Genomic DNA, 20,898 nt, shown 5'->3' with positions numbered 1-20,898 from the left:
CAAAAAGCAAAGACTAATGACCGAGTCTCACGCAAACCCACTACCACCCGTAACGGGGAGGTTAGTCTCTTCATGTCCATGGAGCAATTATATATTTTAAACTTAAAAATAATTTTGAAATGGAGGTGGATCAGCTATAAGGCCTTAAAAATCAGAGCATGAGCCCAACGTGGAAGAGGGTGGGGAGGAATAACCAAAGGGGCAGAAGAGGAAAGAGGGTGTGAACTCACCCGTCAATTATTAGCTGATCATAGGGTGCTGGTTTGTCACACACAGGGCACATCCAAGTGGGTTTCTTCTCATTCATCTGGAGGTAGAAGACTGCATCGAAGCACTGTAGGTGTGCACAGGTCTCAGCCCGGCATGGGACAGACAGACGCATCTTCACCAGCTACGGGACCAAGAGCAGACAGACCAGTGACCCATCCCACCATTGCATCACTAGATGCTTCCCCTTCCAAAATTGGATACTGGTGCCATGTGCAAATACACAAGAAACTGCTTCTAGATGTTTCTGGTGAAAAAGATGATTATCCTGTAAAGATGGTTTGGGCGGATGAATAGGAGAGCTAATGTTAAAAGCCTGGATTGCTGTGCAAAAACTTACCGGGCAGATGAGAGAGACTCGAACACCTGTAGTAGCAATTTCACTGTCTGGATCCAAACGCAATTTCTCTTTTACTGTATTCAGGAAGACAAGAGGGGATAACATTAAAGCAATAAACATTAAGTTTTAAACCTGGGAATAACACGTAGTATAAGAGGCAAGCTTCTGCGATTGTCACATGGGGAAAAAACTGCTGATGCCAGGGGAGGATGCAGTAAATTCTCTGCAATATGCAAGCAACTCAGTCAACCATGGAGAGCAGGGACAACAGGGTGGGAGGTGGTAGTAGGTCACTTCGCTGCAACCTCAGGGCAGGTACTGGACAAGTACCTGGCACTCAAGCTAGGGGCTCACCAAAAAAAAAAAAAAAAAAAAAAAATCATAGTAAAATGCAGAGTAATGCACAGCAATATTGAGGCAAGCACAGGAGATAGCGAGGCAGCTGGACTCCTCGTCCAACTGACCCTCCTAGTCTCACCTGAGCTGAATAGACTAGCTCTATCCAGACCCCAGTGGGATGCAACTCTGGAGCTAACCAATGAGCTGGGCTGTGGGCATACTGGCCAGTTTCTACACTGCAGCAGCCTTTGTCAGGTCTGGGAGATTAACATGTGCAAAGCCAGAGAGCAAGCAAGGCAAGAGGTCCGGCCAAAATGCTGTTTTCCAAGGAGGGAATAGGCATATTTGGAAGGAATCAACACATTAGGAGAGGAGGTAAGGAGTTCAGTCTCTGCTGAAGCTCACCGGTGTAAAAATCTGGTGGGACAGCAGACAGAATCAAGGATGATACTCTAGCTGGCAGGTGAAATGTGGGGGCCTACATGACTGCAGAGGCCACAGGGAGACAACCACTTACATCTTTTGGAGGGACATGTTTTTAATCAAACAGGTGCTGAACAAACACAGAATACTGTCCCTAAACAAAATCACTCCATAAACATTACAAAAGCTGCCACTAGCGCGGCTGTTCATACAGGTTTACTGCATTTCCACCATCTCCTCTCTTTGGGGAAGGGTGCATTACCTTGGCTGTTTGAGACCATAATAAAACAGCTCTATATAGAATCTTTATGCAATTTTGAAACAGAAACAGCTCTATGCCAAGATGTTGCTTTACAACTAAAACATAATGGCTTGTGGGGTTGTATAGTGTTGTTTTATGAGAAAACCAAGCACTAAATTCTGCAAACAGTTAAATTAATTTTCCATCCAGTCCAGCTGATCATGGGAAATGAGAACAACTATATCCTAGGAGCTATTAACTAGCATCATGTTCTTTTTTTTTTTAAATGGGTGATGAAACTTTGGCTTTCAGCTCCACAGTTAGGCATCTAAGTACCTGATTTCAGAAAGTGCTCTTATAGCAGTCAACAGAAACATAGGCAGAGGACGATAAATCAGCCCTGGGAAGCAAGTGGAGTTAAGGGCAGTGTTAGTGGTTAATGAAATATAGAGGTGATCAGAATCCAAAACTATCTGTCGAATGCACTGGTGAGCTATCGTAGCAGGGTTTACAAGATACTTGGATCTGGCAGATTCAGATGCCCACAAAAAATGAGTTTGTGTAAACCCAAAGTGATGGTAATTCTCATTAGCTCATAACGTGACCAGAGAAACTAAACAAAAGAAAGATAACTCCAGCGTTAAAAATTTAACAAAAGTAATCCACCTCTGCCAGCCACATGAAGCCAAGGTTTTTATTAAACTATCTCACTGGAGTTTGAGGTGATGACAAAAATCAAGCTTGCGAACACTGAAGGCAGGAAATCCTGTTTGTAGAATATTTGCACGATGGTTCCAGACTTTGAGGGGATATATCATAAGCACTAGTTTTGAAAAGAAGAGCCATTCTACTCTGATTACCCACGGTCCTGTTTCAAGGAAAAGGAAAGTGCTGAGCTCAAAGAGGAATGATGGGATCTGGTTTTATTTATAGCACTAACGGCTAGGGGAAATGGGAGTGCAGTCCACAACCGCTGCTTCAGATACGCTAGATACATAAGCCTCACAACAACTAGCGACTGCCAAACAGTTAGCTGGTTGCCACTTTCCTTCCCCTTATGCTCAGACTGTCCTAAGCAAACATGCAACAGTTCTGCTGATGTCCATCAATCACATGGGACCGTTGGTTATTTAGGCACAATTGTGCCAAAACCACTGCCAGAATGTTGAGCTGGAAGAGATCAGCATGGCCATCTGCACCACACCTGGGCAGGGATGGGAGCAAGGGGCAAGGTACAAAGGTATATTGGGACCACAGAGAACCCTAAAGATAGTTGTACAAATGGATGCTGGAGTTTGGCTGAACTGTTGCAATGTAATAAGTCTTATCTAGCGCTTTTCATCAGTAGATCTCAAAGCACTTAAAGGAAGTTAGTATCTTTAGCTCATTTTATCAATGAGGAAACCGAGGCATGGAGCAGGAAGTGACATGCCCAAGGTCACCCAGCAGGCCAGTGACAGAACTGGGAATAGAACCCAGGTCTCTTGATTCCAAATTCAGTGTTCTACCAACTAGGCCACACTGCGCCTCCTAAAGGCATGTTGACTTCTCTCTTTTCAATATAATCAGTCATTAGTAGCTAGTGACCAGGCTACAAGGACCTGATACATCTGAACCATGCGTTTTCCCCTAGACATTAAATAGACCCTTTTTTCAAATTGTGCCCCCTAAGCCCGGTAAGTGCAGTCTGTGGTTAGTGTAGAATACCATAGCATGATCTTTTTTATTGTCCTCTTATACAGAATTAAGTGCTGCGGCCATTATGTCATAATATAATTTGGAATCACTGAAAGACGAGGTAAATTCCTTGGACTATTAGGAACTGATGGTCTGGCCTTGCCTTTGAAAGGTAATTTCCCTAGATTTCCAATAAGGTTCTCCATTTACCCAATACCATGATCTATCTGAATGGGTTCGACCAAGGATCACCTCTTTTCTAAAGGTCTATGATCGGATTTGAAAGAGGTGCTGTGAACTCCCGCTCTCAGCCCTAAGAACTGAACACAGGGGAATTGGCAGCAGGGCATCTCCACAGAAGAGTTCTTTGCTCCAGAGATTTCCTCTGGACATCCTGCAGGTGCTCTGGCAACATTCATAATTATTCAGCCAAAGGCAGGAAACCTCTCATCAGAATGACATTGACCCTCAGCAGCACTCACCATAATATGATCTGGGAATGAATTCTAAATCCAACTGAATGTCGCCATGATTTATCTGTATAGCCACAAGAAAAAGTGCTGCCAAAATCTCTGCACAGATCTGGGGCAATTTGATAATGTGCCTAATACACAACTTAGCAAAGTCACTCAAATTTGACAAATGTTTTTTTATAGAATTGCAGAGGACGATTCTATAGAAGTTGACAATTGTTTCTGCACAAAATTTCTAGTAGCCTTACTTCTCAGCCTTTCCAATCTGATGAAGGCTGCATGAACTTTAACAATGACATGGACTTACCGAGTGCCTTGCAGAGCTCTGGATGTTTGATTCCAATGGTTTTCAACCTCTGCAGCAATTCTGCTGAGGTCATCTGCCGTACTAAGTATAGGCCCACTGAATAACTCTGAAGAGAAAGGAAAGGGACAGGATGAGGAGAAAGGGCACACTCCACACACACGCTCGTTTATTTCCCAAGTCACACAGTCATTTACCTTTCCATAATTCCCCCATGTAACCGTGATACGATTGGTCGCTGCAGACAGGTACATGAGATGCGTGAGGTTAATGGGACGACAGGGCCTTTTAGGCTCCACTCCAGGCTTGTTGGATGGATAGTAGCCCTATAGCAAAGACAGACATTTCTCTCTTTATTTTACCAGACACGCTGCTGTGGATTTTTTCCTTTTCAACTACAAGAACATCAGCCTTGCAAAATTCTACTCATGCACAGAGTAACTTTTTTGGATAAGATCATCAAGTCATAGTAAAGAGCAGGGAAGTTGACACTGTACTTTCATGGCAGTTTCGCAAGAATACTGTTAATGACCTCTACAAAACAAATCCATTACACAAAACAAATCCATTACACAATGAGCTTCAAAGCCAAAACAATCTACTTCTAGCACTGCAGCTCCCCTTCTGTATTCGCCAGATAACAATTTCCAGAAAAAAACAGAACCATTTAAATTGCACACATTCTCCCTGTGCTGTCAAGTGACACTTTGTGGCTGGGTTGACTTACCGGTACCGAGCAGTAACTATGATTCACTTTTACTGCGATGTTTGGAGGGTACTGATCCTCCTGTGGGGAACTAGTGTCCGTGTAGCAGATTCTGGAAAGAAATGGTGACCTTTAAATGTCTACATCCCATATGCGATTTAAAAGATCTCTAACCTAATATATACTATTGACTTCAACAGCAGCCAGCTATGAGTACCAGCCAAACTTAACTAGGCTTGTCATCAGGTCAAACCAAGCCCATTAAACCCAGGAATCTCTACTGAGGACATGATATAGATTTAGCATTATGCTGTGAAGCTGAATTTGATGTAACCAGCGGTTTCTATTAAAGCAATAACTCACATCATCTGCAGAGAACCAAGAGGGTCAAAGCAGCAGAAAGTTATGTTGTAGACGCTTGTGCTATCCTTGCAAACAAGGGACTTGCTTAAAGTGATCAGTTATTTTAGCTACTGAACACAGAGCATTGAAATGGTTACCATGTTGTGCTAGTGATCTCTCTCCCCTAGTTTTCTGCCTCATGGGTTTAATTAATTTCATGCTATTCAGACGTACCTTAGCACAACCTGAACAGATTTCACACCGGCTTGCAACTCCCTGGTAAAACAAAACACAAACAGACTTTCATTTAACAAAACCTCAGTTTTCTTCTTTATCCAATCAACAAAATAACCTAAAGCTATTAGAACTGATTTTTTTTTTTTTAATCACTTGTCAGGGTTTGTGCCATTTACTTTTAAGATTTCACTTGTTCTGGAAAATAGGAACAGTCTGGTTAGTTTCATTTTCCAGCTCTCGTGCACTAGACCAAGGCTGTGGTGTTTGGGTTTCCAAAATTGCAGAGAAATGTTTAAAGACAAATATCTGTCTTCATCAAAATATGAAGTGACCATGGAAACATTTCCCGACAGATGAGATTTTATAAAACATTCCCACCCTCTGCCCCCCACTATGCTTAGGCTGACAATTTCCCTACAACATCCTCTTCATTCAATTAGTAAACTAAAACTGCTCCTTCAAATCAAGGAATCTGAGCATTAGGGTACCAACAGAATATTCCTGTTGACACTACTCGCTTTATCAAACTGCATATTAACTAGTTTCAGAAAAGCTGCACAGCAGAATACGGGGTTCTTACTAGAATGTTTTAGACAGAGGCACAAGATGTACTCTAACTTATGCCCAGACTGAATTCAGAATTTTGCCTGGATCTGACAGTGAGCGTGTTTCACAATCCAATCCTACTTTTAAATTGTTTAAAGTTTTCAGGAGGTTGAGTTCAGCCCGTAGCTTATAGGAAAAGGAGTTACTCTGACAGCTTTAAAGAGTCCATCAGCAGGGACCATATTTAGATACTTCTTGCTGGTGTCAGAGAAGGCAGGACCTACCCCGAATGAGCACTGCATGTGATGTCAGGAGCTCACTAGAACCTCTACAGGGAGTGCATGCTACATTCTAATCAGACTACAGGTGATGAGAATCCCCTCACAGATCCAAACAGTCCTGGCTTTTCTTTTCTCCACAGTCACGATACAGAGTAAGCAGTCTTTTGTTAGATCATCCCGAAAGGTCTGCCCAAGTCTTGGTATATTGTTTCCTCTCTGCTGGTCTTTGAATGGCATTTCCTGGCACTACTTTCATCTACGTAGATCACCATATTATTTGGGTACTTAATTTAAAAATAAATATTCAAGAAGGAAGCTCGCCCCGATCTGACACATTATTATTCGGTTGTTTACTGTGGGAAAGTTGTATCAGAGTTTTTACATTTCACTCAGAAGCCCAAAAGGTTTGTCATCATTCTGATCTCTCATGGCAACAAAGTCACAGGCCAGCTGCAGAGTAAGCTTTATCTCCTGCACTGGTGTATCTTGCTCCTGGGGTTGAAAGTTATGTCACTGAAGAGGAACATAGTTGTCATGGGAAGTTCTAGTGGCAGAGTGCAAGATAATTGCTCAGGTAGCTCTTATAAGAATCCTCATGTAATGGCATTAAGTGTAGAGCTTTTAACCTGTGATTCAAAAAAGATTCTGCAAACCAATTCACACTGTAGGCTTAAAAGAGAAGTTTCAAGACCTCAATAATTGCATGCTGTTTGTCCTGCCTAAACTTACTATTCTAACTGGGATTTATTGCACTATCCAGAAGGAAACCCTACAGAGACCAAGACAGATTGGACGGTGCCAAAAATGGTTATGGGCCTCATGTTGGGGAAAAGCCTGTCTGCTGGTGTTCTCAAGTGAGCAGTGTTACCAGACAGAGAACAGAGACCCAATATGGAGGGAAGACTGTCAGGAAAGTTATGCATTTAACTGGGTTTTAAAAATACACAGCACAGAGTACCTGGAATTTCTGATCAGCTCCACTTGTCTTGGTGTCAGTGCAAAAATGCACGGACTCTCCTGAAGCTTCTCGTTATTCTGTGGGACTGAAGAGAAGGAGAAGAAAAAAAGAGGAGACTTTATACTCCAATGTACATCCAAGTGCTACTGAAATGAGTAGTGTTCAATCCCTCATTTCGCTTCCTGTTTATCAATACACCCACAGTTTGTTTAGAGAGATATTTGTTTCTTTAAATTGGCATTGGAGAAGAAGTCGTCTGCTGGGCTTAGAGGAGAGGATGCTGCTATAAAGCCAAAGAGATGCATGGATAGTCCAAAAAGGGAACCTTCTCATGGTAGGATAATGAAGGGAGAGATTAGTGAGACAAATGTCTTTGCACCATTGATCAAAATGCACTGCTCACTCCTTGCCTGCCTGTTTTGTTACCCATGCAACTAACACACGGTGGAATCTGTCCCACCCATTTTTTAATGTGTTCCCTCAATTTCCCAATCAGGCAACAGGTGCATACTTTAAAATAAGAGCACATTATGAGTGGAATCACAGCATGAAGACTAGAATTCAGGGGGAGAAATGTAAGCATGTGTCAATGCATAACATGAAAGTATTTATAGATAGGACCATTAGACTGGCTGAGGAAAGGGAAAAAAGCAATCTAACATCAACATCAGGTGATAAGATAGCATCAAAACGCTGGCCCCAAAGGGCAGAGAAAAGAGGTGTCAACAAATACAGTAAGTTAATGGTGCAGTTTTAGGTATGGTAACGTAATGATCTGTAGACCGATAAGGAGATATTGTTAGCCACAACCCAGAGCAGACAAAAACTGGATTAAAAAAGTCAGTTTAATTTTAATAAAAAAATCCAAATGACATACGTTTTTCTTTTTTAAAAGAAGCTTATTTAAAATTAAAATAGAAATTATGACAGCTATGTTGAGGCCTAACCTTACTCTAAGGTATTAAAATATTTCACACTGAACAACATTCAAGCAGTACATGTTTCCAGACGACATTTTTAAAGAAAGCCAAACCATGGCACTGGTGGAAGTCAGAGTTTAAGGCCAGAAGGGACCACCAGATCATCTAGGCTGACCTCGTGTATATTGCACACCACATCATGGGGGTGATGAAGAGGGAGGGGATATTCCTCCTATCCCCTGTTGCTGACCAGTTTAGAGGCAGCAAATCTCATTAGGTAACGAGTGCTTAGCCAAAGTGCTAAGCAGCAGTAGCCTCTTCTGCAGGTACAGACAGAATATTTTCTTCATTTCAGTTTATTAGACTAGATCAGTCCAAAGACTAGATCACTCAAATTTGAAAAACAGATTGGGAGTTGGAAAAGCAGGAAAGCTTTTTTATCTCTTTTGATCTATGAATAAAAACTAGGTGTGAGGACTACATCTACTAGTTCTAAAATCTTGAATGACATGGTGACCAGAGACCAATTCACCAACTGCAAATAATACTTCCTTTAATAAATTAGTTTTAAATGCAAATAACTAAACAAAACAATTTTTAAAAGCTGCCTTGTGCATTTGCAGTTGAATTCCAATTTTCATGCAAATGTAGCTGGACAAAAATTACCAGTAAAAATGAATCTAGTAAATAAATATTTCATTCACCATTTTCTAATGTAATAAAAAGTCAAAATTACAAATCTGAATAAATGTATATGAAGTTCATACAATTGCTTAAGTGTGTACAGGGTATCCTTCTGGTTAGCAAAAATAGTTTCCAAATTACACCAGTGAGAATCAACCTCTTCAGAAATTAACTAAAAAGTACAAATAAAAAACAATTAAAATCAATGAGCCACATCAAGGTTTCCTGCTTGGTGATTTAAATTACTTTGATTTATTTTTTTAAAATCAATCCACCCTGCAAGGATCCCTCTTCTTTTTCAAAGCAGCCACCTTTTGCAAAAGGAATGCCTGTACCCTGATTGAGAGTACAAACCTCAGCATCAGCAGCGAAGCCATGACCCGAGCAGTCTCCCCACTTATCCCATCATCACTGTAGGATTCGGTTTTCATCTGAGGCTACGATCATCTCTCTTCATCAAAGTATTGCCCAGCAGCAAGATATCTAGCATACCATCTACCTCAAAATACATAAAAGGCCTACCTCTACAACATGGCAAATGGCAGCGGGCAGACACCACGGGTGAGGTGTCACTCCAAGATTACCTCTTTCCCTTGTCACTCAAATGTAATTGGGCTACAAGTCCTGCCAGAGGCTGGGGAACAAAACAAGTATGACTGTGAGGCAGCATAGCAGTGCTTTCCTCAGACCACAAAACAGAGACTGAAGCAACAGCACCCCTGGTCAATACGACTCCATAGGAAAAGCAATATCTACCAAAGCAAAACTCTCCCTTTCCTTCTGCAGCTAGTGGGCTATCCTTGAAAGACAAAAGGAAACAGAATTAAGAGACCTGAGCCACATGGGTCCCTTTAATCTTTCTTTATTCCTCTCCATGAAGGAGCTGGGCAACTCATCTTTCCTGGCAGAGAGTTCGGCTCCTCTCACCCATAGCCAGTCAATACCTCTACTGGGTGAACCAGAGGAGGCTGCTAGAGGCTGATGTGAGTGAAGAACTCTTAGATACTCCTGATTCAAAAGAAGCTAGAAAAAAAAACGTAAACTGGGTCAGCCCAGTGGTCCATCTACTCCAGTATTCCATCAACAGAGGCCAGTACCAGATACTTCAGAGGAAGGGGTGTGTGTGTGTGTCCGGGGGGGGGGGGGGGGGGGAAGAGAAGAGAGTGGGGGAAAACAGTTCATTAAGTTGTTATGGGATAATCTGTCCCAAGGGAGAATTCTACCTGATCTCAACTAGAGGTTGCTTTATGATCTGAAACATGAGACACTAGTCCCTTTCAAAATCTTACGGTAAGCATTAAATAACTCATACATGAACTATCCTTGGCCAACAGCAAAAAAAAAAAAAAAAAAGTCATGTAAAACTATTCAATACTTAGAACATAAGAATGGCCATACTGGGTCAGACCAAAGGTCCATCCAGCCCAGTAAAGTGGCCAATGCCAGGTGCCCCAGAGGGAGTGAACCTAACAGGTAATGATCAAGTGATCTCCCTCCTGCCATCCATCTCCACCCTCTGACAACAGAGGCTAGGGGCACCATTCCTTACCCATCCTGGCTAATATCCATTAATGGACTTAACCTCCATGAAACTGTCCAGTTCTCTTTTAAATCCTGTTATTGTCCTAGCCTTCACAACCTCCTCAGGCAAGGAGTTCCACAGGTTGAGTGTATGCTGTGTGAAGAACTTCCTTTTATTTGTTTTAAACCTGCTGCCCATTTAATTTGGTGGCCCCTAGTTCTTATATTATGGGAACAAGTGAATAACTTTTCCTTATTCACTTTCTCCACACCACTCATGATTTTATATACCTCTATCATATTAACACTTAAGAGTTGGGCACTTTTAATCAAAAGCAAGTTTCAGCCAAAAACCTTTTCTGAAAGTGAGCTATCCCCAGTACATGAGTTACAGCTTTTCTGAACTGTGTGGCTTCTGTGACTTGCTGGGATGAATTTCTGTTAAAACCCCAGGGTAGCAAGATATAAAGAAGTCAATTAATTATGAAGTTTGAGCTAGATCAGCAAATCTCAGACTTTATGACAAGACATAGAACCTCGAACACTTACAAGTACTTGGCATAGCCCTTTAGGATTTTAGTCCAATATAATTATAATGGATTCTTATTCTGAGAAGCCAACCCACAAGCCAGTTTGAGAACAGCTGAGCATGTTCACTTAAAGCTCACGCTCAAATAAATTGGTTAGTCTCTAAGGTGCCACAAGTACTCCTTTTCTTTTTGCGAATACAGACTAACACGGCTGTTACTCTAAAGCTCTTTGATGTCAGAATGATCGTTAGTTTTAGGGTTTCCCTACACCAAGCTGTATGTTGTATCAGTGCATCATATTTAATAGCCTGGGAGCCTACTACCTAACTCACCACCTCTCTTTCTGCAACATACTCCCACAGTTGTGGTCAGTGGAGGCAATGCTAGATTCTCCACTTGATATATGAGAGAAGGGGCTGCTGGCATGGGAGTCTCTGTAAGAGCTCCAGAGCTCTTAAGTGTCCTTCCACCCCACAATCCAAAGTAGCCCAGATTTGATGACTTTCACAGTATGGTGCAGTGCCCATTCATTTCCCTGACCTTTGAAAATACATATTGACTAATGTAAGGGGATGGTAGTGGAGTTCATACTGTGACTTGGGTGAGAGCCCATTGCATTTTGTTTTTATAATTTTAAATACAGTAACTGGCAGGGTTCTCAGGGAATATGGATGGGCACTTTTTATTCAAACTCAAAGTGAACCAATAAATCCTCCAATCTGTTCACCTCTGAGAACTAGCCCAGAGAGAGAAATGAAGCAACAGCTTGAAAATATGCTCTTGGGAGGATTTCTCAGCGGATGTCCAATGCGGGGATGTGTGTTTTGCAATCAAGAGAATGCAATTGCCTCAGCCATCACAGGTATGTCTACACTGCAAGTAGACACCAGTGGCTGGCCTGTGCCAGCTGATTCAGGCTCGCAGAGCTCTGGCTAAGGGGTTCGTTTAATTTCGGTGTAGAGGTTCAGGCTCGGGCTGGAGTCAGAGCTCAGGGTGATAGAGCCCAGGCTCCAGCCTGATCTTGAACATGGGTTCCCTAGGGAGGTGGTGGAATCTCCTTCCTTAGGAGTTTTTAAGGTCAGGCTTGACAAAGCCCTGGTTGGGCTGATTTAGTTGGGGTTGGTCCTGCTTTGAGCAGGGGGCTGAACTAGATACCTCCTGAGGTCCCTTCCAACCCCGATATTCTATGATCTATACTGCAATAAAACAGCCCATTAGACTGAGCCATGCCAGCCTGAGCCACAAGTTTTTAATTGCAGTGTAGACATCCCCCAAGGCAGACTGAATATACACAGGAACTGAGCATGATCTTCAACAGGGGAGGAAATATTCTGGCAATTGTATTACTCATAGCTAGATAAAAAGCAGTACACAAATTGCCAAGTAGATACCATCAAAAGGTATCAAGCAAACTGAGATACAGTTTACTCTGACAGTGGCTGGAACACGCAGATTATGTAGCCCTCTGTTCCCACAATGATACCAGCAGATCCCCCTCAGGCACTGCCTCCAAGTGAAGACCACAGCACTCTGCATCCACAATAAGCAAGCATCTCTCCCCTCAGGAGAACCAGCCAAAATTCCCTACCACACCACATTTCACTATTACCAAACCATGTTCATCTTTGATAAAAACCAAGGCATTTACTGACAGCCACAGTACAGCTAGGAAAGTCTACAAAAACATCCTGTCAGCAAATACTAAGTTTTAAGCCTTGTCTACACACACAACCTGTACCGATTCAACTAAACCAGCACAACTAACCTGCGTGGACAATCTTAAAACCAATTTAGAAGTGTCCACACAAGGAAGTTGTGATGATTTTAATTAAATCCATTACTAAACTGAATTGGTATAACGTGTGTGTTTATGTAGTTACCAAATATGGAATGTTACCAGGTTCACAAAACACTTCAAGTCTCCTCGCCCTAACACCTGAAGCTGTATCTTTGTCTGCAAGCATGGTAATCTGACACTCTCCTGCAGAGAAAGCATGTCTGCCTAGAGACACAAAGTGGGTGATGTAATATCTTTTAACTTCTGTTAGTGAGAGACGAGCTTACACAGAGCTCTTCTTCAGGTCAAAAGAGCTCTGTGTCAGCTCAAAAGCTTGGTCTCTCTAACCAACAGAAGTTGGCCCAATAAAAGATACTACCTCACGCACCTTGTCTCTCTAATGTCCCCTGGAACCCACACGGCTACAACACCACTGCATACATATGGTAGAAATCTAGTTAAATATAGCCCACCTTTTGATCTCAATGTGATAATTTAAAGGAGGCAAGAAATCCTCTGTTGTTTCTCAGCACATATTAGCTTTTGATTAACAAAGATCCTTCTTTAATACACAAGTTACAGTTCCCTGGTTTCCCTCATCACAGTACATATGCTTAAAATGTCTTCTGTAGCAGGACATTTACCCAGGCCACATTATGATGTGCATGTGAAATAGGTCTTTGATCTCAGATCTGTTTCAGGTATTTCTATGGGATACCACCAGTAGCATCTGAATTTTCTACAGAATAGCTCTCGGGATTAGTCTACACACAGGAGTTGCACTGCTTTAACAAAAGGTGTAAAGTTAAGAAGAGATAGTAAACCAAAGTAACTGATAAGCCTTTGTTCTTCTTTATTCTTTTTTCGGTCTCATCAAGTAGAACTCCATAGACATTTAACTTTGCATTGGTATTCTTAACTTAATACTCTTGGAGTTAAATTGTCAACATGCCAGTTTTCAAAACACAAATAATTAGTGTGTATTTGTGCGTATAGTTCACTAGCACACTCATGAGCAATTGTTCTTGGGTTATGATAACTGGAATCTTACTGAGCCAAGTACAAAAGTTAGCCGCTCAGATATCTATCACCTCTGCTAATGTTAATGCTAGGAGAGGAAGAGTCCAGAACCAGATCTCGGTAGAGATGCCTACTAGTCTCATTTCTAGTTACCAGAATGAAAGAGTACATCGCAGACATTCCGCCATGCTGAAGTCTATACACTGGGATCATATACTGGGCTTGCTCCCCATTAATGATACTCAGCAATTGTACTCCCTGCCATCACCAATGCCGGACCTCCAGAGTCGGTAACGTGAAGTAGAAATGTAAATAATCTATATTTTAGTGTGGATTCGGAGTGATAAATCACATAAATCAGGATTAAAAAGAGCACCTGTTCCACACCTAGCTGCCCTACACCAAGTCCCACAGATAAAGCACAAGTTACACCTATCAAAAGAGAAAATTTGTCAAACATGCACAGGGAACAAGAGGACTTCTAGGAGGTGCTAGCTTTCATATGGAGTAGGATGCCAGTCTAGCCAAACTAAAGATCTGATCTGACATAGAACTTTTATGTATTGTCAAACTTCAGTACCCTCTGGCAATCAGGCTAAATATATGTATCATCTTTAGATGCTTCCACTCCTTTTTCTTGGAGCTATAAATAGGAGATGGGGTTGTAGCTGAAAAAAAATTAACTTTTTTCCTCCCCCTTCAAAATATTAGATTACATTGCATTTGTGTTTCCAGTGGACTGGCACACAAAGTGTTCAAGACTGAATTAACCAATTTCTAAAACTCTGTTTAAGTCATCACAGCCTTAACGTCTGTACTGCCTTCTTATGCAGACAAATCACATACATCTGAAGCCTGTATAATATAGTCAATACAGTTTTCTTTTTATACTGGTAAGTAGTCCAGAAGCTAAGAAATATGGAAAATAAGAGTAAACAGGGAAACTCCACAAGTAGTAACAAACATATGGAATAAGTTAACAAGGAAGGCAACTAAAACAGAGGATATAAATAACCTCAAGGGATACCCAGCCTAGTTTGTGAAGGCGGAAGGGAGTGAAGGGTTATGATGAAAACAGCAGGAAGATGGGATTAAGAAATTATGAAAGTGCAGGCACACAGGGCCAGATGGCTGTTTCCTGTTCCTAAAATTTATGTTCTCTCGAATTAAAGAGAGCAGTTTAAGTATTATCTGATTTGTGTTCTGGCAGGTTTCTCAGAGCCATGTAACAAGGTTAAAGAAAACGCCTTTTATGTCCACATTAGAGAAACAAATCCACACTTCTGCCTAGTGAGGGTATTCAGCAATGGCTGCTTCCCACATGCCTTCAAATGTCCAGTCCATGTTCAGACACTGCAGCAGTTCATCGAGCTGCATCTTGGTAAGATGCACTACCTTCATTTATCAACACTTCTTTCATCTCTGTGCACATTAGGATCAAGCCTTTCCAGCAATGGAAGATCCTCAAGTTCAGTCTTTATTTTGCTCAGAACAAGGTCCGTTTTGTAACAAGGCCTGAGGCTACCATGTTTACTCAACGGGCCATTGAAGACGGGTGTAGTGTGATGGGTCACAAAGCAAAGGGAGCCACAGCCATAGCAAAAAGGCACATTTTGCCTACGCCATTCACAAAAAACCACATTACAGCCAGTTATGGCAATCCTCGTCACTACCTAGAACCATAACCATGCTAACCCAGACTCTGGTTATCATGGCTTCAAGGTGGAAGGAGCTGCTTCTTTCACCTTCCAAGCTCCTCTAGCTGCTCCTCAAAACACAAGGTATGGTGCATAAAGAACTGCATGACAGGTTTATAAAAGTAAAAAGAGAGGTGTGTGTGTATTAAAATAGTAAGTCACCTTTCTTTATATGTGGGAAGCTTTAAGTCTGTCATGATTAAGTATAGAACTAACTGGTATCAGCATAGAAAGGGCCACTGTTCCAGTTTAGCAGAGTTGTGACAATGACGGAGAAAACAGCCGCTCTCCTAATATACTGCTACGTTAGCTAGAGCAAGGACAGATTATGATTCAGTACACAAGGATGCAATACGTTAAAAAGGTAGCACCTTCAGCGAAGGATACAAAAGCTACAGCAAAACAAGACAGACTTTCAAGTCACTTATCAAAGTGACTGCAGCTCCTGCTTTAAGAAAGGTTAAAAAAAAAAGCAACAAAAATTAATCTAGGAATATTCTGAATAAACACACGTCAACTAGAAGAGAACCCACTGGTTTTCTCTTTCTCTCGACTATGTGGCTTCACTGCTCACCAGAAATGCTACCATCATTTCAAAACTTGTATGCTTTTTCACCGTTCCTTCCCAGATGGAGTCCTGGGCATTACTAATGTATCTGCATATATGAGAGAGACTCACCTAGCTCGGTTGGCTTCAGCAGTTCATCCAAGGTGGTATAGAAGGGAAGTTTCACCAGCCGCACTTCAGGCTTTACAACTTTGGGTGGCAACCTCCCCAGTCCGTTAAGGTATTTCCCATAGAGTGCAGGATAGTCAATGTTAGGCGTGGGAAGAGAAGTCCTAGCAACAGTGCTCCCACGGTCATAGGAAGAATGTATGGAGAGTGCCTCTGGAGGTCGGTGCTGCTGTGGCTGCCCCGGTTCAGAGCTCTTCTTAGCATAGCGAGTCTCATAGAGCTCTTTAATTTTCTTGAAAACTTCAGGGCTACAATCAAACTGGACCAGCTGCAATGCTCTAGTGACCAGCTCATGTTTAAGTCCACTCTTACTCCGGCCAACAAAACCCAGTAACATCTGAAGATCTGAGACTCTGAAACTCATCACCATGTTCTAGGAAATAAAGGTAAAAAATTAAAATAAAAGATTCTTAAAGCTATAAATAGATCAAGTGACAATTCTCTCCAAAGCCTGTACCCTGGAACTCAAAAGATTAAAATTCACTTGCAAGAGTGACACCAACCCTTCTGTTTAGATCACCTGCTTTTCAACTGATTTAACGTGCCATGCATTAGACACCTGTTTGTGCAATGGGAATACACAGTAGAACTACTGAACATCAGCCAGTATACACAGATCGGAAAGCAGTGACACAAGCTAGTCACTGAATTACTACAAAAAAAAACTGTGATAAATACTAAGTAATCTCATGGTAACAGCTGGAAACAATGGCAATCACAAGGATACTAAATATCTTGCATCAGGTTGTTGGAAAAGCAAGCATACTGGGGGTTAACAACTACTTCAGCTCACACCTCGCTTCCTTCAATCAGCTCTCCTGTGAATAGGACCAGTGCCTGCTTCTTTTACTGCTCTGAGGCAGCACCATGAAACTACCTATTTCAAGGCTGATCCTCAGGTTTTGAACAACACTGAAACTGACCAGTCTTGTCAACTTCACTTTTCTTCTGCCTGGGGAAGCTCAGAGGGAACCTGAGCTGTCTGTAGACTCAAAGACAACACAGAATTGATCTACACAGGGAAGATTGTCTTCATAAGGATAAGAGTGAGATAATAATAATTAAAATTAATGCACTTGTTCTGCAGAGATGGATTGTTAAGGCCTTCCTCATTGCCAAAAAAAGCTTCACATACACTCAGGGTGAAGAAAGTGTTTTTCAAGCCCTGAAAATATGTTTGAACATTTGCATTTATTCTTGCAGCTTGCTCGCTGGTTTGTGAAAAATATAGGAGAAATTTTCCAGAAAACACTCCTCCATGTCCAGCTGCAGGCAATGGAATCAGACACGCACTAGGTGTTTTCCATATTTATTTTCTGATTATATTGAAAAGGCATACAGAAATCAGATTATTAGTTTACCAAAATAGGTTGAAACTAATATTCTTACTGATCATTGAAAAAACTGACAAGCCAACTTTTAAAGGAAAATGGCAACTGATTTAAATCAAGAAATGTTCATTAACACTGTTTGTAGGCCATGAAATTTAACAAAGGTCATGTCTACACTATGGGGGCTATAGGAGCATAGCTATGGCACTCTACCTCTGCTGGCATAACCCTGTAATGTAGACACAGCCTACAGTGACAGGAGGAGTTTTTGGTCACTGCAGGAACACGACATTCCTGACCGATGGTAGCTAGGTTGATGGAAGCATTCTTCCCTTGAATTAGCTGTGTCTACACTGGGGGTTAGGTGGGCATAAGTATGGCATTCATGGATGTTGGTTTTTCACCTGAGTGCCACAGCTATGTCAACCTAAATTTTAAGTGTAGACCAGGCCACAGGAAGAATTAACCTCTTACATTTTATTGTTCCCCTTTCCTGCGAAATCCCCTTGGACTTCCTATTTCACTGAAGCTGTCCTAGAATGCAACCCAAATGCATCTGGGTGCAAGGAGACATTTAGTAGTGTGATGTGTTCTGGAATCTCTTCAGTGAGAAAAAGAAAGTGAGGGGGGTTGAGAGATAGAGCTTTGACAAACCAAGGAAAGATGTTCAGTGGTTAGGGATCTAATCTAGGACTTGGGAGACCCAGATTCAATTCCCTACTCCACCACATGCTTCTGGTGTGACCCTGAGCAAGTCATTCAGTCTCTGTGCATCACTTATCCATTTGTAAAATGGGGGTAATAGAACTTGTCCATACCCCACATGGGCATTGTTAGAATAAATACATTACTGATCACGTGGTGCCTAGATACTACAGCAAAGCAGGCTGCATAAGCACCCTAGACAAGGGAGTTAGCCCTGTACTCATTGTTCCTCATTTCCTGTTCTCTTGGTGTATTGGGCATATAAACCAGCGCTTAACTCAATTGCTTTTTGCAGTTTACATTTACCCAGATTTCAGGTCTAGAGATGTTATCAGATTTGAACAATAAAAAGCAAAACAGGCTATTTTGGCACAGAGAAATATATGTCTAGAACCTCACACCTCTAACTCTGAGTGAGTGGTATGAATATGCAGTTCTCATTAGCTAGTGAGATTATTCATTTTAAAATGAATATAGATGTAGGCTTTGGGCAGCAACAAAAGACAGGAAAATGTGTGTTCAAGGAGCATGGAAGATAATGAATTCTCACTATAGCCAAGCAACAGATCACAGAAGTCTTCAAGATGCTTCCTTTCAGAAGAGTGGTGGGCTTCTGCCCAAAATAATCAATGAGGAAGGGCTAACATATGGAGAAAGGGTCAGCCAGTGTTATGCCTACATTTAAAAACAGGGTTCTCCACATTTTACTTCTGCCCTACATCAGCATTCACTGGGTCTGCCCTGTCATTCCATTACTTAATGCCTAATCCTGCCAGATGCTGAGCATCTTCAACCATCACTGAAGTCACTCAGAGGTGCTCAGCATCTGGCAAGAATGGGAACTTTACCATGAAAGCCCTGTTGTGTGCACTGAGAGATTACAGTTCTGCTTCACAGACAGTACACCTGTGATTCCACTCATTGGCAGGCAGGAACTGAAGAGCCCCACTCATGCAGAGAGCAGTATCACATAGCAGAACTGGACTCAATAAAAAGAGAGGCTTGGAATCTGTGCTGCAAGTCTTCCTCTCCCCAAAGAGGCTCGTTATGCACAAGGTATGTTGTAAGTATAATACAACTTAACATATTTTAAAAAACGGCACATCACTAGACAATCTCCAAATACATCAGACATCACAGAATCCTCTAGTCTATGCAGATTTATAAACATATCAATATTTTCTCCAGAACTTTTAAAGCACTGGATCCCATTCATTATCCACCACCATATTCACTTCTCTGAAAGCCTCTTCATATCTTCAATTTAGATAATAAAATAATCCATTTATGCTTTCATGGAGGGGTGGGGGTTTAAAGTTTGCAAACAATCTGACCCACTGGAGACATTTGGACAGTTCACTCACCCCAAAACTATTTCCTAAAATGTCAGGGGAGGAAACCCATATGTCATCACTTCACACTCACCCCCCAACTGCACTTGCAAACTCTTCACTCTGAAGCCCACTGAGCTGAGATTGGAACAGGAAAGGGGGTGGCATGAGGGAGTCACAGAGGAAGGGGAAAATGAGAAGAGTAGAAGTGAGGATGGGAGAACTGCAGGAGGGACCTGAGGCAATGACTACATGGAGGAGGCAATAGTGAGAGAAGATGAAGCAGCATGTGGGGAAGGAAGCCAAGGTGTGCAGGGAGCAGCATGCCTGTTGTAATGATTTTCTAAGGACAGTTATAAAAAATGATGCCCTGAAATGGGGGAGTAAGCTACGGATCTTCAGGTTCAGTGCTGGGGTGAGAAGAGGCTGAGACAGCAGTAGGTGGGGAACGTGTTAAGTAACAGTCACAAGGAGCGAAAGCAGGGGAAGCATGGGTGGGGGTGATGAAAAGGCCCTGAGGAAATCTCAGGAATCAGCATGGGGATGAGAAGGGGCTGAGCCAAATGGACTCTGGAGTTGGCGGGAATAGGAAGGCACTGATGCTGGTGGTATTGGGGAGGGATCTCCGGACTGGAGGGGAAGGGCATGACACCAGAGGGATGGGGGCTCTCTGGGGTCGTGAGGGTCAGGAAGGCGCTGACACGGGTCTCGGGTGGAGTCTCCAGAGTCAGGAAGGGGCTGATGCTGGAGTCAGCTGCAGAATAGCAGGATGGCACTGATGCCAGGGAGGGGGATTAGGGAGAAGCCTCCAGGGAAGATTATTGGGGGTGGGGGAAGGCAGGACGGCACTGTCACCAGGAGATGGGGGGTGTCCAGGGACAGGACGGCGGAGATGGGACTGCACCAATGCGGGGGTGGGGTGGGGAGGGAAGCGTGTCTCCAGGATTGGGACGGCGCTGACGTCGGGGGGGGGGGGGGGGGAAAGGTGATCGGGACGGGACGGCGCTGACGGGGGGGGGCGGTGATCGGGACGGGACGGCGCTACGCTGAGGGACGAGGAGGCGAGCGAGGGCTCAGACCCGCAGAGGCGGGGCTGGTCGAGGCCCAGGCCCCCAGGGAGCTAGCGGGTGAGGGCCCTGGCGGGGGAGCGGCGAGCAGGCCGGGCCGGTTCCCCGCGGGGGGCCGGCGGAGGAGGCAGGAGCCGGGGGCGGCTCCCACAGGGAGGTTCCTGGGGCCCTCGTGGCCCGGGGGTAACGGGGCCGCCGCCCGCGGCCCTGTCGCCGCCGCCCCCCCCAACCCCGTGCCCCCGCCGCGGCCCCACCCCCCCGCCGGGAGGGGGGGGGAGGCCGCTCACTCACTTTCGCCTCCACCAGCTCCGCCGCCATCTTGGCTTCCAGCGTCCACCGGCGCGCCGGGAGCCGCCGCCGAGTCACGTGACCATCAAGGTGGGGCGGTGCGAGGGAGGACGGGGGAACCAATCAAATCGCGCTCCGCCCCCTCCCCCCCTCCCTC

General features: G+C 43.3%; 1 protein-coding gene across 4 annotated transcripts in view; it reads right to left on the bottom strand.

Moving 5' to 3' along the window:
* Positions 1-20,898, bottom strand: part of PIAS4 (protein inhibitor of activated STAT 4) — a 36,329-nt gene extending 15,431 nt beyond the window's left edge. For 3 of the 4 annotated variants that reach the window (XR_006287418.1, XR_006287419.1, XM_043535654.1), the window contains exons 1-9: positions 20,745-20,898; positions 15,963-16,392; positions 7,135-7,219; positions 5,347-5,388; positions 4,792-4,882; positions 4,262-4,390; positions 4,068-4,173; positions 608-681; positions 231-391 (exon numbers count right to left, since the gene is read on the bottom strand). Coding sequence is in view for 2 of the 4 variants with exons in the window: in XM_043535654.1 (XP_043391589.1) it covers positions 231-391; positions 608-681; positions 4,068-4,173; positions 4,262-4,390; positions 4,792-4,882; positions 5,347-5,388; positions 7,135-7,219; positions 15,963-16,392; positions 20,745-20,771 (1,145 nt within the window). In the remaining 2 variants the exon portion in view is untranslated. Of the gene's footprint in view, positions 1-230; positions 392-607; positions 682-4,067; positions 4,174-4,261; positions 4,391-4,791; positions 4,883-5,346; positions 5,389-7,134; positions 7,220-15,962; positions 16,393-19,480; positions 19,634-20,744 lie in introns of those variants that run through there. The other variant, XM_043535655.1, reaches the window with a different exon arrangement.

This window comes from Chelonia mydas, chromosome 25 (genome assembly GCF_015237465.2).
Source record: "Chelonia mydas isolate rCheMyd1 chromosome 25, rCheMyd1.pri.v2, whole genome shotgun sequence".
Classification (NCBI taxonomy): Eukaryota; Metazoa; Chordata; order Testudines; family Cheloniidae; genus Chelonia; species Chelonia mydas.
Note: the sequence above shows the minus strand (reverse complement) of the source record. Positions and strands in the feature narration are given on the sequence as shown.